Raw genomic sequence first — 27950 nt, 5'->3', positions numbered from 1 at the left:
CACATACTATTGCATTTGTTCTGTAGATGCATTTACCAGAAGCGCTAGAGGGCGCTAGTGAGTATGTTGTTCTGGTTGTGGTTTTGGAGAAGAAAAAAAGAAAAATAAAGAAAGGAGTCAACTCCGGTAATCCTCTGTTCCTACCTGCGTGTGTGTGTAATACTTGCTGAACTAACACCACACAACAAGTGGCGACGAGAGTAGTGGTGATTAAGTTATGGCTCTGCTCTCTTTGCAACCCCCGGCTGTGTTCCTGGATTGCCCGGGCGAACCGAAAATTCCATTTGCTGCGTGGAAAAAGTTGTTCGATAACTACTTGCTGGCGATCGGGGGTAATGACTTTGCTACGGAGAGGAAGAGGGCCCTGCTCATTCACTGCTTGGGAACGGAGGGACAACGAATCTACAGCGCCTTACCACTCGCTACGGATGATTACGAGGGATCCGTAAAGGCTTTGGAAACGTACTTTCATCCTAAAGTCAATGTTGTCGCCGAGAGATACCGTTTCAGGCAACGAGCCCAAGCTGTCGGTGAGTCTACAGATCACTACGTTGCAGCACTGCGTGAGCTCGTGAATCAATGTAAGTTCGGGGCTATGGAGAATGAAATGTTGCGGGATCAACTTGTAGAGAAGACAAATAATGCTCGTATACGTGAAAGACTGCTAATGGAGGAGGATTTGACGCTCGATCGAGCTTTGGAAATTGCTAGGCGTACAGAGGCTGCAATAGCTGATGCAAAGGCCATTGCTGTCGGTGAAACAAAGCCTGTTGCCGCTGTTCAAGTACAAAAGAAGATGCGCAAGCCAAAATACAAAGCAGCTAAAAAAACGGATACAGCTCCGACGTGCTACCGTTGTGGTTCAGCTGATCACAAAGCCAATGATAAATCCTGCCCCGCAAAAGACTGCAAATGTAATACGTGTGGGAAAATCGGACATTTTTCGAGAGTGTGTAAATCTTCTCATAAGCTTGTTAATGAAGTGACTGTTCCTGAAATGTGTGTTTTAACTGTTGACAATTGTGTCAGTGGTGATCCGGCTAAATTGATGTGCACTGTTGCAGTCACTGTACCAAATACTGCACAGGCATGCACTGTTAAGCTACTAGTAGACACAGGGTCTGGTGTTTCCATACTGCCTGAACATGTTTACAGCACAAATTTTGGCTCAGTTAAGTTAAGTAATCCAGCTGTTCAGCTTATTACATATTCAAAAGAGAAACTGGATGTATTAGGGTGTCTTAGAGCTGACATTACTTACAATGGCAAGAGTGCCTCCACAGATCTCTACATTGTGAGAACAGGAACACCCATACTGGGAATGGACTTGGTGACTGCCCTCCAGCTACACATAAAAGGGGGACAATTAGTCCTTGACAGTCCCAAGGTCTGTGCTGCACTCCAGCAAACCTCGGCTCTGCCCACTCAATGTAAACAGGAATGTGAGTCTCCAGTTGCATTCGGATGTGCAAAGGACTTTGTACATAAAGTGAAGGTGCGACCTGAAGTGAAGCCAATACAGCAGAAACTTCGACGCTTACCCCTGTCAGTCCGTGATGCTGTTTCCGCAGAACTCAAGAACCTTGAGGAACATGGCATCATAGAGAAAATTGATGCATCTGAATGGGTCTCCCCGATTGTAGTCACTAGAAGGAAGACTGGTGGCATACGCATGTGTGTTGATTTGAGAGAACCTAACAAAGCGGTGGTCGCTGACAGTCATCCCTTGTCACTGATAGAGGACATACTGTCTGAGCTGCGTGGGGCTGTCATGTTCTCCACCCTGGATCTTAAATCCGCCTACCATCAGCTGAAACTACATGAAGAGAGTAGAGGGCTCACTGCTTACATTACACATGAAGGACTGTACCAGTACTGCAGAGTTCCCTATGGGTTGAGTTCAGCACCTGCAGCCTTCCAAAAGATGATGACACAAATCCTACGCGGCCAGAAAGGGGTGCAATGCTACCTTGATGATGTCATCATATACGGAACGTCAGAAGCTGAACATGAGGCCAACTTGCGTGCTGTGTTACACAGAATCAACAATGCAGGACTGAAACTCAATGTTGACAAATGTCAACTCCGTCAAACTACTCTGAGCTTTTTGGGTCAAAAGATCGGTCCAGAAGGTCTGCTGCCAGATGACTCTCATGTCACTGCCATCCTGCATGCTCCGCCCCCTACTGATCCTGCAACCCTGCGCTCATTTCTTGGCTTGAGTGCATGGTACAGCAAGTTTGTGCCAAATTACGCGACTGTTGTTGAACCTATGAGAGCTCTTCTGCGTAAGGACTGTTCATTCCACTGGAACGAAGCAGCTCAAGCAGCGTTTGATCAAGTCAAGCGGTTAATCGTGCACAGCCCTGCCCTGGTGATGTTCGACCCCAGTAAGCCAACCATAGTCTCAACAGATGCCTCAGACTACGGTGTAGGTGCTGTTTTGACTCAACTTGACGGTAATGATGCAGAACATACTGTTGCATTTGCATCTCGCAGCTTGTCTGATGCAGAGAGGAAATACTCAATCATTGAGAAGGAAGCTCTAGCTTGCATCTGGGCTGCTGAAAAATGGCGCACATGGCTCTGGGGCAGAAAATTCCTCCTACGAACAGATCACCAAGCACTTACAACACTGCTGACTACTAAGGGCAATAACAGAGCTGGTCTACGCATAGCCAGATGGTCAGCTCGCCTGTTGGAGTTTGATTATGAAGTGGAATATAGAACTGGGTCACTGAACCATGTTGCTGATTGTCTTTCTAGGCTTCCACTTTCCGAGACAGACATGGCATGTGCAGAGGATGTGGAGTCAGTTGCAGCCATCCTCACTGATCTGAGTGCTGTGTCTGAGGATGACTTCCAGTCAGGGTGCAAAGACTGTCCAGTGTTCACAAAGCTCCGTGTGCAGATACAGAAAGGCTGGCCTGCTAGGAAGACGTCACTGGATCCTGACTTACAGCCGTACTTCCCAATCCGCCATGAACTCGCGGTCTTGAACGAGTGCATCATCAGAGGTACACATCGATTGCTAGTGCCTGAGTCGTTGCAGAAAAAACTCACTGATATAGCTCATGAAACTCACCAAGGCATCGTCCGTACCAAACAACGCCTGAGGGAAATGTACTGGTGGCCCAAAATGGATTGTCATATAGAGACACTGATAAAGAACTGTGCAACGTGCAGACAGAATGACAAGTCCGCTGTCACCCATGATGCTCCACTCCAACCCATTCCTTTACCAGCTGCTGCTTGGGAAAAGGTGTCTGTGGACATCATAGGCCCTTTTGAAATAGCCCCTTCTGACTGTAGATTTGCTATCACATTGGTAGACTACTTTAGCAAGTGGCCTGAAGTAGCTTTTGCTCCCCGAGCTGATGCAGCTACTATCATTCAATTCCTTTCTGTAGTTTTCTCTCGTGAAGGGAATCCAAAGACACTGATAAGTGACAATGGCTATCAATTTCTCTCTGCTGAGTTCACTGACTTCCTGAAAAGCAGGGGAATCCAACACCTGAGATCCTCAGTGTATTACCCAAGAGCTAATGGGGAAGTTGAGAGATTCAATAGATGCATTAAAGACTGCCTACAGACTGCCTCGATTCAAGGACAACCCTGGAAATCGTTCCTGAGAACTTACCTGATGGACTACAGAGCAACCCCTCATTCAACAACTGGAGTTTCCCCTTCAGAACTGCTCCATGGACGACGAATGAGAACAAAGTTACAGGTAATGGATATGCCTGTTCCTCAGACAGAGAGGCATACCATGTGCGAAAGAGTTAAGAATAAGCAAATGAAAATGAAAGAATACACTGATGCTCGCAGACACGCCAAACCATCCAACTTTCAGCCTGGTGACAAGGTACGGGTTAGGAAGCCGTGGAAGGTAAAGAAAGGCGAGTTAAAGTTTTCCAAACCAAGGACTGTCATGACAAGGAAAGGACCAAACACTTATTTGCTGGATGATGGACGGACCTGGAACGCCTCACACTTATCGGCTCTGTCAGAGCTGAACGCAGGTACTGATTCTGACACAACAATGGACTGTCATAAACCAGAAACTGATCTAGCATCTAACTCTGAGTCTGATAGTAGGCTTAGGCCCACCAGGATGAGGAACCCACCTTGCTGGACCCAAGACTTTGTCATGGGAAAGTGAATGTTACTGAGTAATGTGAAATATGTTAAAAGTGTATTAGGTGACATACATCAGAATGATGAAGTCAGGTTCACATAAGAAGTCCTTGTTCAAAGGGGGAGATGTTGTGTCCACACATACTATTGCATTTGTTCTGTAGATGCATTTACCAGAAGCGCTAGAGGGCGCTAGTGAGTATGTTGTTCTGGTTGTGGTTTTGGAGAAGAAAAAAAGAAAAATAAAGAAAGGAGTCAACTCCGGTAATCCTCTGTTCCTACCTGCGTGTGTGTGTAATACTTGCTGAACTAACACCACACAACACCCATCCAAATAAATCAATTGAGTTGTTCCAATTACTTACATGGCCACAGGCGTAAGAAAGCAGGCACCTAGGCATGCAGACAAAGAGTTGTAAAAAAGTGTGTCGCTCTCAGGAACTCAGTGTATTCCAGAATGGTACCATGATAGGGTGCCACCTGTGCAACAAGTCTAGTCATGAAGTTTTCTTGCTACTAAACATTCCACAATCATCTGTTGTAACCAAGTGGAAGCAGTCCTCATAACTTCGTGTGGCCTTCAGATTAGCTCAAGAAGACTGCACAGAGAGCTTCATGGATTGGGTTTCCATGACCAAGCAGCTACATTCAAGCCTTACATTGCCAAGTGCAATGCAAAGCCTCAGATGTAGTGGTGTAAAACATGGTGCCACTAGACTTAAGAATGGAGATGTGTTTTTATAAATCACACTTCTCTGTCTGGCAATTCAACAGACCAGTCTGGGTTTGGTGGTTGCCAGGACAACAGTACTTGTCTGACTGCATTGTGCCAAGTGAAAAGTGGAGGTGGGATGGTCCCAACTTTCTGGAAACAGTTTCAGGATGGCCCTTTCCTGTTATAACATGACAATTGGAACAGAAAAAGGCCATCCATGTTTTGAAGAATTGTTGGTGTGGTAGACCTTGACACCTCTGCACAGAGTTCTGACGCACAACCTGACAGAATACTTTTGTTGGTCTGACTCACAAATGTGTTTCTGGAAGAATAGTCAAATTCCCATTAACACACTTCTAAACCTTTTGGAAAGCACTCGGAAGCGCTGGAGCTGCTATAGCTGCAAAGGAAGCATGCATTCACATCATATTAAAAATGTGATGTCAGTCAAGTTCATATGCGTATGAAGGCAGACGAGCAAATATTTTTGGCAATATAGTGGATTTGAACCCTTCTGGTCTTCTAGCGATACTTTGCTGGTGGGTCCCACTCATGCCCTGCGAGTGGCAGCAAAGCACCGCTGAGCGTTGGCGCTACAACACAACACAGCAGAAGAAGTGTGAACACTTCAGTAGATTTACGGATGCAGGGAAATGGGGTAAGGGTTGGTTTATTTTCCAAGCGTTTCATCAAAAATGACATAAAAAATCTCCTATTGATCGGTTATACATTTGTTCTTAATTTTAAATCGGGGACGATGACGTGCAATCCATCGCTAATCGTGACAGCTGCTGTCCGCCTACACATAGCAGCATCTCTGTCACTACTAGCCACGTAGCGCCTAGCACTGTCTGTGGTGTTATTTTAGCTCGCTTATATTGGGTGTAATTAAGATGTCTTTAATGTTTGTTTGACTTTAATGTCAAGTCAAACAAACATTACGCGGACCGCAAGGAGCTTTGCAGGCAGGGACTTCAGCTGGAGCCGCTAGCCGGTGACAAAAATAACCAGCTAATTAAATTTTCATTCATAGGAGCATCTTCAAGAGAAGCACTGCTGTTGCATCATCAGCTGGTAGTAAAAGACAAAAGCAGGGCGCCTTTTGAGTCTGTCCTACATTTCGCTCAGTTGCATGAGACGCATCAGATCTATTTTTGCATGCCCCCATGGTCCAAAAAATAAAAAATAATCTGGGTGTTGGAAAGCTGTGGATTTTCAGGGAACTCAAACTGTCTTATGTGTGTGAACTTTGTATTTGTTGTTCAGTTCTCCACAGTACTTTATTATGTGTTGTTATTAGGTATTGTTCCTATGTGGAAGGTGCGGGGTGGTTTGTGTTTGCTCTTTTCATATAGGTATGATCTGTAACTGAAATACGTGCACTTACTGGACATTTTATTCGGCGCAGCTTGCTAGTATTGGGTTGTTCCCCCTTTTACCTGGTATGGATTTAAGCAGGTGCTGGAAAGATTCCTCCGAGATTTCCTTTAGCGCATAGGTGTCAAACTCTGGTCCGCGGGCCAAATTTGGCCCGCAGCCTAATTACATTTGGCCCGCGAAGCCATACCATATTATTATCAGAGCTGGCCTACTGGTATTATACAGCTAATATATATATTGTTTAGTATTAAGATTTGCTTGTTCCATATTCAGTTTTTCAGCAAAACTTGTTTGAGTCCATAAGAAAAGATTCATTCTCATATCTGGAGGAAGATTTTTTTTTCCAATAAATATTAATGTTAGCCCACAACCTTGTTCCAGTTTTGAATTTTGGCCCACTGTGTATTTGAGTTTGACACCCCTGCTTTAGGGTGTGAGTCACATCCTAAAGGTGCTCTGTTGGACTGAGATCTGGCGACTGTGGAGGTCACTTGAGTACAGTTTAAGAAACCAGGTTGATGATCTGAGCTTGGTAACGTTGCATCTTATCCTGCCAGCCAACAAAAAGGGACAGACATGGTCAGAAACAATATAGGTATGAAAATTTAAATAAATAAATAATAATATATATAATATAATTGTGTTGGCCCTGCGACAGACTGGCGACCTGTCCAGGGTGTACCCCGCCTCTCGCCCTATGACAGCAGGGATAGGCTCCAGCGCCCCCCGCGACCCTGAAAAGGATAAGCGGAAGCGAATGGATGGGATGGATGGATAAATAATAATAACATTGAAGTTTGTTAAATGAGCCCATAGTTTCATTTATCAGACACACATTTTTCAGGTGTTTTTTTTTCTGCTTTTCATACATGAATTAATTTAAAATTAATTATCCTTTATTTTATGCCTTTATATTCAATTTTTCATCTGTCCAGTTTCATATGCACTGATTCATGTCAAATGAATATATTTCACCTTTAAAAGGCAATGTTGTCCACATTTGGAGACAGGATGGGGGTGGCGGTAGTGGGAATTTTACAGTTGGATTGTTTTAATTGTTATTTTATTATCAAGAACTCATTGGTTATGTTTTGTCTATAAAAATTCCCCAGTTAGGTTTGAGTTGCAATACAGTGGAAGCTGCTTTTAGAAAGCCCTCAGGACAGCTGACATGTGTCCTCTAAAGAATCTAAATAAGACACAAAATATGCTTCCTGTTAAAATACATCAGTGTCAAAGTCTGTCACCAAAAATAAGTAAATAAAATAAAATTTGTGTCCATGAACATGCATTAGAGTGTATGTGTGTGTGTGTGTGTGTGTGAGATTGCTTCACGTTTGCTCAGATAAGCAGTGAATGATGAACCTTTTATTTCCTTTATTCCAGTTTGCCTGAATCTTGCTGACCTTTAATGCTGACTGGCCCCTCCAGCCATCTAACAACATGCAAGGATTCTACTCCAAGCTCGACTCCTCCCCTTCTTCGTCCCCCTTGTTGGGACCTGGCCTCAGGGGAGATGGTGCTCCCGTACCTCTCAGCCTGGCTCTGGAGACGGAGAGAGCTCAGGCCCTCCTGCAGACTTTCAGTTCCGCCTCCCTGCTGGCGTCGGCAGGACTCGGGATGTTCTGTGTGGTGGCAGACCACGTCCTACAGCTGTCTGTCATACAGCAACACTTGTGGCTGCGTGCTGTCTTGGACAACGCCACGCACGGATTGGTGGGGCTGTGGTCATGGGCGGTTGTTATTGGACTGAGGAAAAAGAGCGATTTATATGAGGTGTTACTCGCAGGGCTCCTGGCATCAATCATAGACCTGGACCACTTCTATATGGCTGGATCCTTATCACTCAAGGTAAGACTTTCGCCATAGAGGGTTAATCTGAATGCTTAATAAGCTTACAAATGATAGGGTACAAAGTATTCCCTAAGTCCTTCACCTTTCTCTTGGAGAGCTAATTATTTAGTGATTAAGTCTTAAATGCACCCATACATGTGCCATTATAGTAGATTACAGGACACAATGTTCATTATAACCTTCCCACTGAGAGAAAACACTGAAACAACCCATGCAGAAATTTTTAATTTCACAGACTTGTTTTTATTTTTAAGCCTCATGAGTTGCTATTTATCAGGGATTGTAGGTGTTTGTGTTTGGCAGCAGCCATGTTTTTCTTGTAAATGTGTTCAGTTTCTTTGTCAGATAATCCACGGGGATGCTAAATCAAACGAGCGAGCCAGGAGAACCAATGCTGGAGTGCAAATGGTTTCTACTCCAAATGGCCACTGAATATTAATAAGTTTGGATCCTTATGAAAAAGATTTTTTGGGGGGTATTTTGCCTTTGTTACATAACAACAGTTAGACACAGAAGAAATGATGGGAAAGTAAGTGGCATGCAGTAACAGGCCTGGGGCAGAATTCAATCTGGGCTTTTCTGATATGGATTTTATGCCGGGAACATAGCACAATCCACAGGGTGAGCTATGGTGACGCACCAAGAAAAATACTACTTCATTTTATATGTATGTTAAAAAATGACTGTCATCCATTACATCATTGAAATATTGACTATTCTTTTGGTCTTTCAGCCCAACAGTGTAGCAATGTATCAAAAATTTAAATTGTATCTTTAGACACTTTCACTGGCAGAAACACAGCATTGGTTCTCATTTCTTTAGTTGAATCTACAAAAACATGTTAGTAACTTCTTTCATTGTGTTACTGATAGAGAACACACACACAGACAGTAGATAACAGTTTAATTGACAGGCATAAAACTGTATGTCAGCACCAACAAAGTGATTCTCAAAGAGCAATTAGCTAAACACTTGGTATATCTTAGCATGGTGTGCAGTGTGAAAAAACTGAACAGCTTCTATAAGTCATATAAATCCAAAAAGTTCCAGCAAAGATCTAAGAGACGCATCTGACCTGTCAGTTGATCCATCTACATATACATATGCATACATACATTTAGAGTAGGGCTGCCACGATTTCAGAATCAGAATCAGAATCAGAATCAGAATACTTTATTGATCCCTGGGGGAAATTATTTTTTGTTACAGTGCTCCATTTTAAACCAACATTAAGACAAGACAGACAATACGCTAACTAAGAATAGTACAATATATACATATATATACATACATACATACATAAGTCACTTATAAATAAATATTTGGAAAAGAAACATGTGTAGTTGTAGCAGCAAACAGTGTGTTAAGTGGATGCGTTGTACAGGGAGATGGCCACAGGCAGGAATGATTTCCTGTGTTGTTCAGTGGTGCTTTTCGGTAATCTCAGTCTCTCACTGAACGAGCTCCTGTGACTGACCAACATGTCATGGAGTGGGTGGGAGGTGTTATCCAACATTGTCTTTATCTTGGACAGCATCCGCCTCTCCGACACCACCTTGAGGGAGTCCAGCTCCATCCCCACAACATTGCTGGCCTTACGGATCAGTTTATTAAGTCTGTTGGCATCTGCGACCCTCAGCCTGCTCCCCCAGCATGCAACAGCATAGAGGATCGCACTGGCCACCACAGACTCATAGAAAATCCTCAGCATTTTCTGGCAGATGTTGAAGGACCTCAGTCGCCTCAAAAAATAGAGACGACTCTGGCCCTTCCTGTAAAGTGCTGTGGTGTTTTTAGCCCAGTCCAGTTTATTGTCAATGTGTACTCCAAGGTATTTATAGTCCTCCACAATGTCAACACTGACCCCCTGGATTGAAACAGGGGTCAAGTGTTTCCTGGTCTTCTTGAAGTCCACGATCAGTTCCTTGGTCTTTGCCACGTTGAGCTGCAGATGATTCTGCTCACACCACGTGACAAAGGAGTCGACCACAGCCCGGTACTCTGTCTCATCATCCCTGCTGATGCATCCAACCACCGCAGAGTCATCAGAAAACTTCTGAAGATGGCAGGTCTCTGTGCAGTGGCTGAAGTCTGTGGTGTAGAGGGTGAAGAGGAAGGGGGAGAGGACAGTCCCCTGTGGTGCCCCTGTGTTGCTAATCACCTTGTCAGACACACACTGTGGGAGACGTACATATTGTGGTCTTCCTGTCAGGTAATCAACAATCCAGGACACCAGAGAAGCATCCACCTGCATCGCTGCTAACTTATCACCCAGGAGGGTCGGCCTGATGGTGTTGAAAGCACTGGAAAAGTCAAAAAACATGACCCTCACAGTGCTCGCCGGCTGGTCCAGATGGGTGTAGACACGATTGAGCAGGTAGATGATGGCGTCCTCTGTTCCGAGACGAGGCTGATAAGCGAACTGAAGGGGATCCAGATGTGGTCTTACTATGGGTCGCAGCTGGTCCAGGATGAGCCTTTCCAGGGTCTTCATGATGTGGGAGGTCAGTGCCACGGGCCTGTAATCCTGGGGGCCACTGGGACGAGGCGTCTTTGGTACAGGGACGAGGCATGATGTCTTCCACATCACCGGGACCCTCTGCAGACTCAGACTCAGCATAAACAGTTTATGAAAGACTCCACACAGCTGGGGGGCACAGGTCTTGAGGACAAGGGGACTCACTCCGTCTGGTCCAGCAGACTTGCCTGAGTGAAGTCTCCTCATTTGCATCTCAACCTGGTATTGAGTGAAGGTGATGGGTGGGGGAGGGGTGTCAGGAATCTCACAGGAGGCAACATGTGAAGAGAGAGGCTGGCACAGTGGTGTGGCTCTGGATTCCAGGCTGACTGCAGGTGAGGTTGTGGGGGTGGGAGCAGACACTGTGGTGTCGAATCTATTGAAAAACAGATTCAACTCGTCGGCTCTATTCTCACCTCCCTCAGCTCCCCTGCTGTTGGTTGGCCTGAATCCAGTGATGGTCTTCATGCCCCTCCACACCTCTCTCATGCTGTTCTGCTGGAGTTTCCACTCCAGCTTCCTCCTGTAATTGTCCTTAGCCTCTCTGATCTTGTCCTTTAGTAACACCTGGACCTTCCTCACCTCCTCTTTGTTGCCCCCTCTGAAAGCCCTCTTCTTGTTGTTGAGGAGGGCTTTGATGTCCTTAGTCACCCACGGCTTGTTATTTGGGTAACAATGAACAGTCTGAGCTGGAACAATGGAGTCGGTGCAGAAAGTTATGTAGTCTGTGATACACTCAGTAAGCCCATTGATGTCCTCGGCGTGAGGCTCACAGAGTGTTTCCCAGTCGGTCACCTCGAAACAGCCCTGTAGTTCCGCTATTGCCTCCTCTGACCACCTCCTAACAGTCCTGGTGGTCACAGGTTCCCTCCTCACAATTGGCACATAGCGGGGGGTGAGGTGAATCAGGTTATGATCTGACCTACCAAGTGGGGGGAGGGAGGAGGAGCTGTATGCATCCTTGACGTTAGCATACAGTAAGTCTAAAGTTTTCTCTCCCCTGGTGGGACAGTCCACATATTGTTTGAATGTTGGTAGTGTATTGTCCAGTGATACATGGTTGAAGTCACCCGAGATCACAATAAAGGCACTCGGGTGCTGAGTCTGTAGCCGAGCTATGGCAGAGTGGATAGTGTCACATGCAGCTGTGGGGTTAGCAGAGGGGGGAACATAAACAGCCACCAAGATGACGTGAGAGAATTCCCTGGGTAAATAATACGGCCTGAGTCCAACAGCACACAGTTCAGTGTCCGGGCAACAAATCCTTTCTTTGATTGTTATGTTGGCAGGGTTACACCACCGGTTGTTAACTAAAACAGCAAGCCCACCTCCTTTACGCTTACCGCTAGCGATGCTGTCCCTGTCCGCCCGAACAGTGTGGAAGCCTTCCACGGAAGCATTCTCATCGGGAATGACCTGGTGCAGCCATGATTCGGTGAAACACATCAGGCTACACTCTCGGTATTCCCTCTGACTCCGTACCAGTGCTGAGAGCTCGTCGATTTTAATTGCCAACGATCGCACATTTCCCATCACGATAGACGGCAGACACGGTTTAAACCTCCTCCTCGCTTCGAGCCTCCGCTGTCTCACCGTCACCTTTTTTCTTCTCTTCTGTCCTTGACCTCTGCATCCCCGATGTGTTTTCCTCCAAATTTCAGCTGGTACTTCTGCGGGCACTTCTGCGGGCCTGGCCAGCGAGCCGGCCGGCATCAGGGCGATCAGCTGATCTCTGGAGTAAACAGTCCGTGCGTGTAGGAGATGTGCCGCGGTCCCGTTCCATGATAAAAGTAACAGTTCCACGGCCACCAGAAGAACAAAAACTCTCTCAATCCACATGATTGAGTAAGAGATAGAAAACGGAGGAAAATACAAGTCAGAAAAAAAAAGAATACGTAAGAAAAAAGAGCTAAACTAAGAGAAAGCAGGAGCGACTGTAACAGGCTGCACGCTGGTTGGCGCATGCGACTAGTCACGATTACGTCGACTATCAAAATCGTCGACGACTGATTTAATAGTCGACGTGTCGTTTGAAGCTTTGTAAGATCGCAAAAGACGCAGGAATAATAGCAGGATTTAAGAGTGTAATAACGGACTGAAACAGAAGATGGCAGCACAGCATGTACAAGGATGCCAGCTGCCGTTAAACCCCGAAGAAGAAGAAGCAGCTGTGTCCCAGAATTCATAGCGCGGCCCAGCTTAGTTTCCAACAATGGCGGTAGCTAGTTAGTTTTAATATTACTCTTATTATTCTTTCTGGGTCACAAAATAAACGTTTAACATATTTTCAGGCGAGAATGTAGCTGTGTAAACCTCAAATATCGGCTCAGTTTATCAGGACACCACATATTTTCAAAAGCGCTCCGACGTTTTCGGAGACGTCTGTTACCCACTAGCTCGATAGCTAGCCGGGGGCTAGGTCACTAGCGCCGTGAGAACACCGGACTCCCGGCAAATTGTTTTCAAACCCACCGCCGTCTTTCGCGACTCAGGTTAAATATATATGAGTCACTTAGATAAATTAAAAATGTTATTGTTTGGCTTTTTTTAGTATTTTATTTGTTCCTGAGTAAATCGGTTTGGCTGAGATTAAAGTTATAGTTTTTACACAGCTGAATAAACGTCAAGCAGACAGCTGATTATCAGAAGTGTGAGATGCTTGAGAATATACTCCGGTGTCCTGTTATATTTTAGATAGCAAGGAGTTTATTAAACTTTACCGAAACAATCTGCAAATTTCATTAAAATTGAATAAACTATCATCTTGTCTTTATTTTTAGTTAGCACCTTAAAAGCTTAAAGCTGTAAGCTAATGATAGTTATATAAGAGCAGATGCTGCTGGTGCAATAAGCTGTAGTTTTACGTCCAGTGATGGTTGCTGCATTTTATTTTTGAAGGACTTTTTGTTTATTTTGGATGATGATGATGATCTGATTAGTCGACTAATCGCATAAATAATCGGTGACTAGTCGACTATCAAAATAATTGTTTGTGGCAGCCCTAATTTAGAGATGTACCTCATTAGGGCTGCCACAAACGATTATTTTGATAATGACTAGTCACCGATTATTTTTGCGATTAGTCGACTAATCAGATCATGCATGCATCTGCTCTTATATAACTATCATTAGCTTACAGCTTTAAGTGTTTAAGGTATGTGCTAACTAAAAATAAAGACAAGATGATAGTTTATTAAATTTTAATTAAATTTCCAGATTGTTTCAGTGGAGTTTAATAAACTCAGCTGTCTGCTCCTTGCTATCTAAAATATAACAGGACACCGGAGTATATTCTCGAGCGTCTCACACTTCTGATAATCAGCTGTCTGCTTGACGTTTATTCAGCTGTGTAAAAACTATAACTTTAATCTCAGCCAAACCGATTTACTGAGGAACAAATAAAATACTAAAAAAGGCCCAACAATAACATTTTTAAGTTATCTAAGTGACTTATATATCATGTTTAACCTGAGTAGCGAAAGACGGCGGTGGGTTTGAAAACGATTTGCCAGGAGTCCGGTGTTCTCGTCGGCTCTAGTGAGCCTTGCCCCCGGCTAGCTATCGAGCTAGTGGGTAACAGACGTCTCCAAAAACGTTGGGAGCGCTTTTGAAAATATGTGGTGTCTTGATAAACTGAGCAGATATTTGAGGTTTACACAGCTACATTCTCACCTGAAAATATGTTAAACGTTTATTTTGTGACCCAGAAAGAATAATAAGAGTAACATTAAAACTAACTAGCTGCCGCCATTGTTGGAAACTGAGCTGGGCTGCGCTATGAATTCTGGGACACAGCTTCTTCTTCTTCGGGGTTTAACGGCAGCTGGCATCCTTGTACATGCAGTGCTGCCATCTTCTGTTTCAGTCCGTTATTACACTCTTAAATCCTACTACTCATTCCTGCGTCCTTTGTGATCTTACAAAGCTTCAAACGACGCGTCGACTATTAAATCAGTCGTCGACGATTTTGATAGTCGATGTAATCGTGACTAGTCGACTAATCGTGGCAGGCCTATACCTCGTGTGTGTGTGTGTGTGTGTGTGTGTGTGTGTGTGTGTGTGTGTGTGTGTGTGTGTGTGCTGGAGCATGACTCATGACAGGATCTCCACAGTACAGAACACTGTTGACATGGATTGACATGTTTCCAAAGGATATATGTGGTGCTAACGCTGTCTCTCACTGCTCTTCCAGGCTGCTGTCTCACTCCCTCAGCGTCCACCGCTGCACTGTTCCTCTCTCATTCCCATCATCTGTCTCACTCTCCGCTTCCTCATGTGGCTCGGGCGCCTCAAAGACGCTTGGTGCTCCTTGCCATGGATGCTTTTCATTTCCATGGTGACACACCACGTCCGGGATGCAGTGCGCCACGGCCTGTGGGTGTGCCCATTCGGCAACACGGCGCCGATCCCATACTGGTTATACGTCAGCACCACGGCGACGCTCCCTCACCTGTGTTCAGTGCTCATGTACCTGACGGGAACCAGAGATGTGATATTCACTAAACACGGGGTGGCCATCGATGTTTAAGGCATCACCAACTTTGGATCACCTTTGGATAAAAATGTTCTTAGTTATTTAAAATAATTATCAAATACCTTTAAATTCTGAAGAACACGTATATATGGCTATGAAGACATTTTTCAGTTCATTTGACATAAATAATGAAAACTTTTTGTTTTCTTTTCTCACAAAGAATGAGAAAGCTCATTATATTATAAGGAAAGCAGTAAACGTTTGACTTTTCATTGGTGGAGATGGCTGTAAAATACTAAATTAGCTTTTTGAAATGGGAACATCCCAATATAAGTGCCAATCACTGTTTTTGTTTGTTTGTTTGTTTTCCTTTTCATGGCATGGATTTGTATCAGAATCCTCTTCAATAACCTGGGGACTAAATGTAAAGATGTGAACCCTCTTTTTACTCATATCTTTTTTACCAGGGCTTGCCCAACTTTTTGCTCACCTACACAACACCTCACAGACTTAAACCCCGATGGAGGTTCATCACTTTTACTGTCACTATCCAGCCTCATTCAAAGGGCGCTGAAGGAAACGTCAACCAAAGGCAAAATCAATTCCAGGCTCTGCGAGACGTCTTTCAGTTTCACTCTTAGTGCACCTCAAAACTGTTTTTCTTTATAGTACGTTAAAAATCTGCCCACATACGGTTCTTTATTTCCCATGTCTATTACCAGCAGCTAAACAAAATGTCCTCTTTGGCTGTTAATGCTTGTAATATCCAGCATGTCAACATACTGCAACTTTCATTTTCCTGCCTGGAGAAGCCTTAATGTGCACTCAGTCATAACTTTTCCTGTAATGGTCAGTTTTTAGAAATCAGTTTGTAGGGTAAGTTGAGCCAGCCACAGAAATGGATAACATCAAGTCTCCTTATTCCAAAGGTGAAACCTTGCCAACAGTGAGTTATATGTGGCTCAGAGGCTTCTTTACTGTGCACGTCAATCATCACAGGAAGGGAATGAATCCCCTTTTAAGACATGCTGTAGTAAAGATGCTCAGTTAGGTTTTGGCTTCCTGCTGTTATGTATTTCTTTGACGGCTTCAAGCTCGGCCCTCGTCGTTTGAGCAAAAACTGTGACGGACGAGTAAAGTCGGTGTGATTCGGTGTCCTGACACAGCATGGAGTGAAACTTGAAAAAAAGTTGAGTTTAGATTTAGATCATCAAAATGGAAGAAAGGGGACATGCTGTGTTAATCATCTGTGCGTGGTTCCAGCATTTTTCCTCCCATAATGCTGCCATATTTATATGGCTAACAGTGTGAGGTACAGTCTGTATCAGGGGTGTCCAACTCCAGGTCTCAAGGGCCGGTGTCCTGCAGGTTTTAGATATCACCCTGGGTCAACACACCTGACTCAAATGATTAGTTCATTACCAGGCGTCTGGAGAACTCCAAGACATGTTGAGGAGGTAATTTAGCCATTTAAATCAGCTGTGTTGGATTAAGGACACATCTAAATCCTGCAGGACACTGACACTTGAGGCCTGGAGTTGGACACCCCTGGACTATATGCTGAAATTTAGCTTTTCAGCGGTGAAAACAGGGTTTGCAGGACTGTTTGTTTTCACTCATTATAATCACTTTGCTGCATTATCAGCAGCAAAGATATACCACACATAGAGTTTTTGTCATTACACTGTTTTTAGATGTAGACCAAATAACATAAACACTCATTAACAGTATTATACACTGGTTTAAATGATGCTTAGTAATGTTGTATTATAGTGGGTTTAGAAATGGGTATTTGAATATAAGCAACATGCTTTCAGTATAAGAGAAGGTGGACTTGAATTGTCTGTTTCCAGATGGAAAACAGGGATACATTTTTGTAAAGCTGGTGCTTGGTGATTAAGGTTGTAGTTGTGCCTGTTGTCCACTAGGTGGCTACTGTAGTTTCACTTTTGATGATCTTTATTTATTTATTTATTTATTTATTTCCATTAGTAAGTGGAGGTAAGTCAGGAATATTTAGTTGTGATTGTGAAATAAAATAATGGATGAGGGGGAGAAAGTTTGAAAAGTGCTCATTGTTTGGGGGAAGAAAAACAAACAAACTTGCTGGTACATAATAGTTTGAAGTGCTCTTTATTTGATTTATTACAGGCTTGTCTGTTTTGTTGCTACTTTCTTGGAAGGGTCACAGAACGGATCGGAAACAACTGTTTGAGTAACAGAAGCGTTGAGTAACACTGGAGTTTTAAATAAAACAAAACCAACATAGAAGACAAAGGCATTGTAAAGCTTTGCTTATGACTACCAGGATGCGGAAAAACAGCTTTAACAGTGGCAAACAGAGCACTGGCCTCCACTTTACACTTATTTAACTTGAAGTTTAGTGCTTATGGAAGGAATTTACACGCTGGCTGTTGTCCCACTTTAACTGCCAGTGTCATTTTCTCTTTTATGTTTACCATATGACTTTAAGTGTTGGAATTTGCACTATTTAAGTTTTGTGCTTTAAAATAATGTTTTGTATTTTTGGACAAATATGTTTTTGGTTAATAGTAAAGTATATAGCAACAAGATAGTTTTAATGTAGTGTTATTTTATCTCAATAAAATGTATCCTGTGTATATTTGCTGTGTTTTTGTATAATGACTTGCATCTTTCTGAAGTTCTCTAAGGGCTCTGAAAGTTTTTCGTCACGGGGTAAGGTCTGGTTATTTGCTCAAAAATAAAGAAATGAGGGGGGTGGGCATACTTTTAGCTGTTCCCCTGTTTTCCACGGGATTGCAGAGGATCCACGTGTTTGATTTGGCACTGATTTAACATCCTGACACAATCCTATTTTTCTGGGCTTTCGTCCAGCAGTAGGAGTACACTAGCTCAGGCCTCCTCCGAGATCTTTTTGTGTGAAAGGCAAATGTGCAAACTGCCAGTCTTAACCTTTCACCACCAGGAGGCAGCATTTTACCAGAAAAGTTTTAGTGAAGTGTCAAAAAAAACCCAGATAAATGCAGCCTTTGGTCTAATAAGACTTTGGTTCAGTGGTGAGTACTGTCACCTTAGAGCAAGGAGATTCTGGGTTCAAACCTCACAAAGGAAGTTATCTGTGAAGGATTGTTGACTTTTTCAGGCCCTGCTCCAGCATAAGTTACTGTAGTGACAAACCCTGATAAGAAACGAACCACCTTCATAGTCCTAAAAAGCCAAGGTTAACCCTGACATTACCGGAGACAAAATCCTGCTTGCCTGGTGGGATAAATGTTCTAAGATCCCTCGTTAAGCACAGTTGAGTGCACAGCTATGAAACACTAAGCATATACAGTAATTGTCTGGTCTGAGATACATTAACCAAAAGGCTTACTTGGCAAAGCTCACTGTTGGTAACATAAGACAGTTACCTCCATTTATAAACTAACGATGGCAAACACGAGCAATAACAGCTTTTATCTTTCTAAGTGGTATTGTCTTAAACTGACCTATAGGGTCAGTACAAAGCCCTTGTGCCAATGTGCTAATACAATACTGTGTGTATTCCACTCACAGTACGTTTATACTTGCTCCAACTGATTTACACTGCTCAAACAGAAGCGCAGATTGGAAAATGAATCTGTGCATTTTTTTCCTTTTATCACCAAGATTATAGCTCTTTATTTGGCTGAGAGTGTCACGCCCGACTGCACCAAGTACACTATGAGATTTAAATATCAAAGGTTTCTGAGCTATAATGTACGGCTGTTATGATAGGCATAAACAGAAGCACTGAGAGCCACAATGAAGACTTGTCTTATTTGCACCACAAACGTTGCCTTTTATGTTATATTTCCTTACATGGTGTAGAGATATTCATCACCCTTCTTTGACTTTATTAGTAGCACTACCTGGTGCCACCAACTTTGTCTGTCTACGACAAAGTATCTTTGCGCTAAACCCCCCTGCACCACAAATAAGACTGTTGTCAAAGTGTGATGAGAATATCGGGGTTATTTCCTTCTAATTATTCATCTTAAAATTCCTTGTCACGAAGACAAGAAAAGGTAGCTTAAGCATTTAGACGTCAGAAACTGCCTCAAAGAGAAAAGGCCTTAAGGGGAAATTCTTTCAGCTTTTACACAACGCAAAGAACCAAACAATAACAGACATCTTTTTTTTTGAGTAACTCTAGACAATTGGATTTTTTTTCCATCAAACAACCAAAGAATAAACTGTGATACACAAGGAAGTAGATAAACTTTATAAAACAAATGCGCAGCTGTACTGAAAAGATAATGGAAACTACGGACAAAAGGTTAGTGAACCATAACATTGAATTTTCATGGGAAACAAAAGAGAAAAAAAAGGAATAGAAGTGTGATAAAATAGTTTTTTTTTATTTCACAGACACCAGGACAGGAAGGAAGAAAAAAAAAAAACAGCTTATGGTGATATTTGTTGAACACGAGGAAACAAAAATGACTATGTACATCTGAGAATGGATGCCTGAGTTTCATCAGAGTTGCGAGAAATAAAAGTCAACAGGCTCCTCTAACTGTCACATATCGCAGAGGAACAGACTGTAAATGAAGTTTGTCCACACAGAAAAAAACAAAAAAATAACAAAAACACCAAGAAAGACAGAAAGAACTCCATAGGCATACACTTACAGAAAACATGTCACATTGAACCCTTAAAAACAAAATAGACAGGGTGAACAACAGTCACTGATATAACAATAATAATGATAATAATAGTAATAGTAAAAACACATCTTATTTATAGGCGCCTTTTAAAATATATGGCACTGTGCCCGGAAACTTGAATCTGATGGATGGTTTATACAATTTATCAAAGTTTACTTTGAATATTTATCATAAAAATATCTTTAAAACAGGTATTTCACTTTTACATTACTGTGTAGATTGGAAAAATATTAACTTTATTACCTGTAAATCCAGTAATTATGGCAAAGTGGCTTCTATGTTATATTTACCATCTTTTTTAAATTCCTAATTTGGCCTTATAAAACTGAATATTTAGTATAAAAGTCACACAGAGAGCAGGTAGTGGGTTCACTCTTGATTAAAGTTTTTTTTGACTGGACCTTGGAAGGACAAGACAAGCATAAGAAAAAGAATTTACTATACAAAGATTCAGCTACAAAGATTGTTTTAAATGACAAAAAGATGACATTCATTGCACCAATAGTAATATTTAAAACAAAAACAAAAAACAGAAGAAATTAAAATCAAATTTGTGTGCACATTCTAGTACAAAAGCTCCGAATGCATCCTTTTATATCTCACATCCATCAGAGCCCCGAGTTTACTGGAACACAATTTAAAAAGGAAGTAAAGGGCGGGTTCTCAAATTGACTCTGTGAATAATTTTTTAAATATTTCACTGTCTTTGTGAATGTTGCCACAAGAATGGAGGAAGGAGAGTGTCAGTGAAAAGAAAACATCCATTTGTGGTTCTATTTAAAAAAAAAAAAAAAGGAATTAAACATTGGATAAGGACTAACTCAGTAAACACGTTGTCCATACAGTAATCGTACAGTAACACAGCTTCATATAACTGGGGGGGAAAACACACACACACACACAATGCTGGGAAGACTCACAAGAAATGGCTTAGCTCAGGCTATTAATACTATTGAAGTCTCCCTTCATTGACACTGTATTCACTTCCAATTCGTCCAATGAGTTTTAGTATTGACCTAGAGTGATTGACAGGGAGCATGTAATGCATTTACCTATGTAATATTGGTGTAGAATGACAGATTTATTAAAAAGAAATGTCCTTAACACAAGACTGAGCTAAACCATGTCTGTCAATCTACCCCAAAGATTATGTTTTTTCCTTACATATAAACACCACATATAACATAGGTATGCATTTTTTTAAAGTTTGATATACAATAATATACAAAAAAGCTTCAACTGGAACCATGCATAATATGTGGAGCTAGCTTGAGAGACAATACAGTTGCCAAACTGGGAAAAACAAAAAAAAGTTGGACTTGGATGCACCTTGTGTTTCTGAAATGACAGCCAGCAAAAGAAACTACACAGCCTTAGATGAGCAGAATGTAACAACCAAACCAGCAGAAAGAAAGAAAGAAAAATTGCTTCTCAAGCAGAAGAGCCTCTCGGTTCCATCTGTGGTGCAAAGCTAGCAGGACACAAGGTTTATAGGCACAGGTGTGAAAAGCAGGACTAAAGCAGACAAGCTGTATCGGAGGTATTTTTAAGTGTTGGCCACCCAGAAATCGAGTGTTTTCCGTGAGGCGATGGGTTTTGAGACAGATGTACAGTGAGCGAGGGTTACTCTTGTCAGTTTATTGCGTGCGTGCTCATCTCCACCACCGCCCAGCATGCACTGATCTACCTCATAAACTCAAAGGTTAATTGAACAGCTGATGCAGGTGGTTCTTGTACAATCTCTGCAGTTGATGGCAACTATTCGATCTGTGCCAATGCCCCGCTGTTTATTTCCTCTCCCCAAATGTCCCCTAAAAAACAAACAAAAACCCCAAGAAAAATCAGCATCCTAAAACCATCGTTTACATTCATTTTAGTAACTGCAGTGAAAGCCTAGTGCTGCGTACCCCTTTCGATGTTAGTTACTATGGTGAACAAGACCGTAGTAACCACCCAGAATGCACCTCTCTCGTGTATGGACAGATATGAGGCGTGCGAGTACACACATTGTTCCTAATGATATCAAATGCAGCACTTTCTGCATCACTTTCCATGTTTCGTGTTACAATAAAGCAAGCTACTTTGTAGCACTTTTTGCTTTTGTCCCCTCAAAGGCCCTTTGAGGGCCCCTTTTGATCTAAACCTTTGCCCTCATTTCATTAGTAACATCACTCTAATCTTGTAATTTATTAAAAAAATAAAAATAAAATAAAAAACATGATAAGGAAACTTTTTTTAACGGCCTCATTATGTCATATTTTGTCTTTAAAAGGCTGACTACACCAGTCAGTTTATGACAACAATTTTCATCTATTCCAATTAAATTTTAAGTTCCAGCTCTTCAGATTTACTACTTTCCTCTTTTTCTTATGATTTCATGGTTTGACTTAATAATGAATCTGAACAAAACATACTCCCATTTTTTTTAACACAATGACCCTGGGGTTATTATTATTGGCATTAGATGACTAAGAATCCATGTATTTTCATAATGCTGGTGATCTGTGAAAGGGCAGTATCTTTCCCTCTTTCTTTTATGCGAGTCTTTCATTCGCACACATTTAGAAACAGTGAATGGATGGACAGAAAGAACTACAATAAAAGAAAAAAAACCTTTACTTAATATGCCAGACAACATAACAGGGATATCATGCAACATAAAATCACTTGTCATAAATGAAACAAAGTCTATTAAACCCCGGACCTCATTCTCTATGTCCATATTCTCCCTCATGCCAGCAGCAGGTGACAGGTTGCTCCCTGCCTCCCACCTGAGCCCATAATGCCCGTCATTGCTTCTTTGGCATCAGACACGCACAGAAATTAGCAGAAGTGTTGCTTCCTTCACAGCATTGAGTCGGTCAATCAGTCGAGGTGAGAATGAACATGTGTTACCTCTCACAGTGATTGAGAGTGTGAGGAGTTCTGGGTGACGAGTTGTTCCAGAAACAATGTTCCCCTTTGCTCCTGTTTGGCAGCTGCACTTGTTTTTCCTTATTTGTTGCTTAAAAGTTTAAAAAAAATGTTTGGGGAGACTTGACAGAGCACTGGTTATGAGTGAACTCATATGTCCCTGTGCAGTGTTGCTCCTACAGTCGTGTGTAGTAGTGAGCATTGCTGAAGTGAAGAGGACTGTCCCTATACCCATGGACGGCAGGTAGGAGTCTCATGTTGCATTATGGGTAGTGCACTTGTAGTCACTGAATATGTCCAAGGAAATCTTTCAAAAAAACTGTCCATCAGTCAGCCGATATAAACTGGTAATGACCTTACTTTGTCAAGCTCTTTACATGAGTTAGTTCCTGCTGCCTTGGATTCTGGATGGACTCTTGAATGACGCTCTGTGGTTAATATAGCCAAATACGGACGGTCAGCATGTTAACAGCGGGGAATGGTACAGGCTGACACACTGGTGAAACCCCAGAAGGGGCTGATGGGTTGAAGATGTTTCAAATTAACCTGAGATGAGAGGAGAAAAAGCTGATGAAAAATGAAGATGGGAAGGGAGCACGTGAAGGAGAGCAGAGTAGAGGGAAGCAGGAGGGAAAAAGGTTTTACAAAAGCACAGATTTAAATAGCAGAGTTAGATGACAGATATACAGCCATACTTAGAGGGTTATAATCTGTGTGTGTGTGTGTGTGTGTGTGTGTGTGTGTGTGTGTGTGTGTGTGTTAGCCTTATAATCACAAGTTGGCTAGCTATCTGAAGGGTTGTCTGAATGTTGTTTATAGCATTCTTTTGAACCATTTTGGTTCTTCTTTAGGCAGTGGCTCACTAGCTTAGTGCTCTTTTGAGGGCATTTTGCTGTACTTATACAAATTTGAAAGAAGTGACATTTAATTAGGAGTTTAATTATCTCCTTGCCACAGAATCTGTTCACCATTGAAATGTCTGAAACTGTCAAAACTCCCAAATGTGCTCATCTAAACACAAAAACAGACAGGTATGTTCACATATGCAGCATAGTTTATGTAAGGGGGGGAATAAAAATGGCAAAAAGCCTCTAAAAAATAGTAACAGTTTCTTACATTAGATTGGGATGGACTTCATCTTGACCATAGAGGTGAGCTCTTGTTTGGTGGCATGATCACGTCGCCTCTGTCTCATCCTGGATATACAAAATGAAACATCAACACTGACTGACAAAAACTTTAAGAATGCAAGGCTATCCAAAAAAAAAAAAAAAAAGAAAAAGAAAAAAAATGTTACTCAAACTAAAACAGAGACACAGACCACACAGTCATGGACTGTGGATGTGGGATATGCCTGTGTGTGTATTTTTCTTACCACACAACAAAGATGAGGGAAAAGATGGTGGTGAGGATGACCACTGAGAACAAAACCAGGAGAATCACCAGACCTAAATTACCTTCATCCCCGTGTTTAGAACCTGGGTGGGAAGAGAAGAGGAGCAGAGGAGAAGGGAGGTTCAGCAAAACAAGCAGGGTGGGAGGTACAGAGAAGGACAGATGACAGAATTCACACAGGACATTGCAGAGAGACGAACGCACACATGATGGAATAAGCAGATGTAAAAGTGCAGTGAAATAAATACAATAAAAGTCCAAATTGGCATAACATGGGGAGAAAAAAAAAGAAGTTTACACATCTATGTGAGACAAAAATGGAAAGAAAAAAAGCTGTGTGTGTTCCTGGATTTAATTACTCCCTGGTGAGAAGCTAATTTGAAATCTGCCATTATGGCTTTTCATCCAAACATGCATTTATTATACTGAGAGGAGTAAACAACTCGCTTTCACATACACAAATGAGAGAAAACATCAACCCGAACTGTAAAAGTACCAACACATCCAAAAACGAAAAAGCAAAAGTGCATATTACTGACAGCATTAAAAGGTGATTTATGAGCACATCTGCAAACGACAGTGCTTTCTCTCACACGCTGACACAAATAGAAGAAGACATCTGCTTCACAGGACACCAGTTTAAATAATCCAACAGCACCAGTCACAGGCTTTTAGCCTGTCCTCCACTGCCAAACCTGTAGTTGTCTCCTTGTATATACTGCGTGTGGGTGGGTGTATACTTGTTGTGCGTATCCTGGATGTGTATATTTTAGACGGCATGCTTGCAGCTGCAGGCTGCTTTTAACTCTGTTTTTTTCCCATGTATACCTGAGCTTGCCATGTACTTTGCTTTCATCCAGTGTGCACACAGCATCGTAGAAAACATGACAACCCACAGGTGCCAATTACTGCAATTATATGTAATTTGGTGATGAAGCCAGGCACAAGCTACTTGCACTGTTCTATCAAGTAACAAGTAATAACCATAATAAATGCCTTCCTAGAGATTGCTGCTGCATCAATGCCCGATGAGCCTTCTCAATGCCACCAAAACACAAGGTAAAAACATCTCGTCTTGCGCTTATTAGGCTATGATTCGCATAGTTCAGTGGTTTTCAATCATTTTCATCTAATATATGCTCAAAAAAGGGCCAATAGATACACTGAAGGACACCTACATCATTAAAAAAACATATTTCTCTTTTTTCCCCTCTATCTCAGTAACTGTTCATCTGATCCACTTCAAACTTGTTGGGCATGTTACTGGAAACTGGAGTAAGTGCAGTATCAAGTGCACTTAAAAATCACTTGGACAAGAGGTGCTCATATTTTGGCTAAAAATTGTTCTCTGATAGTAGTATTTCCTCCACAGTGACTGCTGTCTACCCCATGCTATGTGTGAGGGGGAGGAGGAGGACCACACATACACACAAGGGAAATGTATAATTGGCTGTCTTTGTGATGACATCGCAGACATTAACGCATCCCCATGCCTCTTACCCTTAAGTTTGACAACCACAACTAAGTGCCAGACTACTCTCCGAACCTAACCCGGAGTCTGGGACTCTCGAGTTAAAAATGTCTTATGTTTTGTAAAACTTTTACAAAACATAAGGTCAGGCCATCCACACTAATTCAAGGGGCTATTGGGTCAAAGAACCAGAAAGACCTTTCTAAGTGCTATAGGAAAGCAAAATGCATATATAAACATAATTTTCATTCTACTGCTATGTGTTTAATTCCTCTAATAACTGTAAATAATGCCTCAGCTTCTCAGCTGTTGAAGATAACTGAGTAAAATCTAGACAGAGGGAGAGCGGAAAAAAACAATCTGCTAAAAACATGCTAATAAATGAAAATCATTTATGGTTAAAATTACTTAGTAATGAAACGGTAATAGCAACTGTTACAGAGCAGGTCTAATATTAGTAGTGCTAAAAGGGGTTGTGGTAATTGTGGTAGCAACCTAGGTGGTGTAGTACTAATCTAGTGACATTAGCTGCACTCTAGTTGACCCCCAACATAGCTGATTGTAATAACAGTTTTCATTTGGTGTCTTACCCCGTGACTTTGGAGTGGAGGCTTCAGGCTTTGATTTGGTTGGGAGAGTAAAGATGTCCTCTGGCTCCACATCAGGCTCAGGGGTGGTATAGTCTGTAAGGCAAACACAGGCCCAGAGTAAGTTTTTTACTTCAGTCAGTAGACAGGAATAGTACAAAGCCTTTAATAAAAGTTCTAATACTACTCTTAACTGAATGTGATTCAACTTTAAGTGTATTTAAAGATAATTATTTGATCGTGTTACCTTTTAATCAAATCTATATAATGCCTTAATTTATTGATCGCTTTTTGCATCGTAAATTTACTCTCAAAATAAAATGACTGATACGGACTACTTTAATTTTTCCTCCTACCTTCCCAGGGCCTGCCGAGTAGCAGAGGAGACCATTCACTCCACTGGCTCTCCGCGTTAATTTCATCACGGGTTCGGACCTGAACCTGGTGAAGGTGGCCTGCCAGAGCGTCCCATATTACAATTGAATTATCCAAAGAGTAAATCTGGTTAAAAAGAGAGAGAAACATGTCAGGGAAGGAGCACACACACACACACACACACACACACACACACACACACACACACACACACACACACACACACACACACACACACACACACACACACACACACACACACAAACAAGATGGTAGCAGTCAACTTGGAAAGTTAAAACAAAGAAACCGCAATGCAGAAGTTCATGACCAACACTTCCCCCCTTGTGTTTAGCTGTAGTGTGTTTAAAGTGACCTACCAAAACAAAAACAGTGAAACAGTTGTGCGGCTTTTAATGTTTTATCTCAGTTTATAAAAGCAGAAAGTTGTGCTTTATCAGTTGGAAATCAAAAAATTATTTTCAACTGCTGGTAAAATATTTGAAACATTTTTTATATTTTCTCCAATGTGCATGTTCAAGTTTATTCCTAACTACAACCCCATCGACATTGAAGTGAAATCAACGGTCTTGCTTACGAACCTCTGACCAGAACATAGAGCCCTGTGGCCTATATCTGATATGAAATATCAAAGGAAAAGCATCATGCTGGGGCCAGGAAGAGGGAAATCTCCATGAGATCAGTAGCTTCTTTGGATACCCTCCAAGTTCCTTCACCAACACTGACTCTGGAGGGTCTGGTTTTACTGGAAAACACAGGATTAAATCAAATTTGATTAAGTATTATATTTTGTTATTTTCACTGGGCAAAAAACATACAAAATCTCTCATGCTGTTTTACTTTGATGTTACTATTGGTGATCAAAAACTCTAAAATAATGACGTTAATGAAATAAAGTATGTTGAAACAAAATCATGACCTGGTACAACTGGTACAATGAATCCAATTTAACTTCAATGATTTCATTAACTATTGTCATTGTTTTAAATATTGCCCTCACCTGTGTGTTAAACAAAAATGCAGAGAATGGGAAAAATGGTGAACAACATCTAATGGCCATTCACAGATCTCAAACAGCTATGAACGCCTCTATTCGAGAGCAGTGAAAATGTAGACAGTGATTGTTAGGTAGTTTTTATTGTTTTATTTGCTTATTCTTCAAAAGTTATGTTATATTTCACCAGACACAGTTTTCTGTAGAAACAGGAAGCTGACCCTGTGACACTGGCATTTACCGCAAGAGACCAGTACAGAAATGCATATCCGCAGAAGTTGACTTGCATTATATTATTCTTAGAAATTGACCTGCAACACACATACTCTGTGACACACACACACAGCTTACACACAGACAGCATCAGGACCTGCGTAACAGGAAATGTGATTATATTTGCATATTGACGATGTAACCTATAAAAATAAACGAATACTGCAGTTCGGGG

At 41.9% G+C, this 27950-nt stretch overlaps 2 protein-coding genes across 5 annotated transcripts in view; one reads left to right on the top strand and one right to left on the bottom strand.

The window, feature by feature from the left end:
- The first annotated feature begins 74 nt into the window (after window positions 1-74).
- tmem267 (transmembrane protein 267) lies at window positions 75-17702 on the top strand. Of its 2 annotated transcripts, none has more exons than XM_086300303.1 (3): window positions 75-530; window positions 7619-8083; window positions 14798-17702. In XM_086300303.1, exons 2-3 carry the CDS (start codon window positions 7676-7678, stop codon window positions 15131-15133), a joined length of 744 nt encoding a protein of 247 aa, XP_086156429.1. In that variant the 5' UTR covers window positions 75-530; window positions 7619-7675; the 3' UTR covers window positions 15134-17702. The 2 variants fall into 2 exon arrangements, with proteins under 2 accessions (XP_086156429.1, XP_086156428.1); XM_086300302.1 differs by lacking the exon at window positions 75-530 and adding an exon at window positions 5422-5510.
- Window positions 17703-19419: 1717 nt separating this feature from the next.
- Window positions 19420-27950, bottom strand: part of il11ra (interleukin 11 receptor subunit alpha) — a 53093-nt gene continuing 44562 nt past the window's right edge. The window contains exons 7-12 of one of the 3 annotated variants that reach the window (XM_086300299.1): window positions 27090-27253; window positions 26472-26616; window positions 26119-26211; window positions 24038-24140; window positions 23779-23858; window positions 19420-23229 (exon numbers count right to left, since the gene is read on the bottom strand). In XM_086300299.1, the coding sequence (XP_086156425.1) occupies window positions 23780-23858; window positions 24038-24140; window positions 26119-26211; window positions 26472-26616; window positions 27090-27253 (584 nt within the window). In that variant the 3' untranslated portion in view covers window positions 19420-23229; window position 23779. The remainder of the gene's footprint in view (window positions 23230-23778; window positions 23859-24037; window positions 24141-26118; window positions 26212-26471; window positions 26617-27089; window positions 27254-27950) is intronic. The other 2 variants (XM_086300298.1, XM_086300301.1) reach the window with 2 other exon arrangements.

This window comes from Aulonocara sp. 'chitande type north' Nkhata Bay, linkage group LG7 (assembly GCF_057382095.1).
Source record: "Aulonocara sp. 'chitande type north' Nkhata Bay isolate Kocher_YH1m ecotype deep benthic linkage group LG7, A_spYH_male_GT1.1, whole genome shotgun sequence".
Taxonomy (NCBI): domain Eukaryota; kingdom Metazoa; phylum Chordata; class Actinopteri; order Cichliformes; family Cichlidae; genus Aulonocara; species Aulonocara sp. 'chitande type north' Nkhata Bay.
The sequence above is the reverse complement of the archived record's forward strand: the minus strand, read 5'-3'. Positions and strand labels throughout refer to the sequence as shown.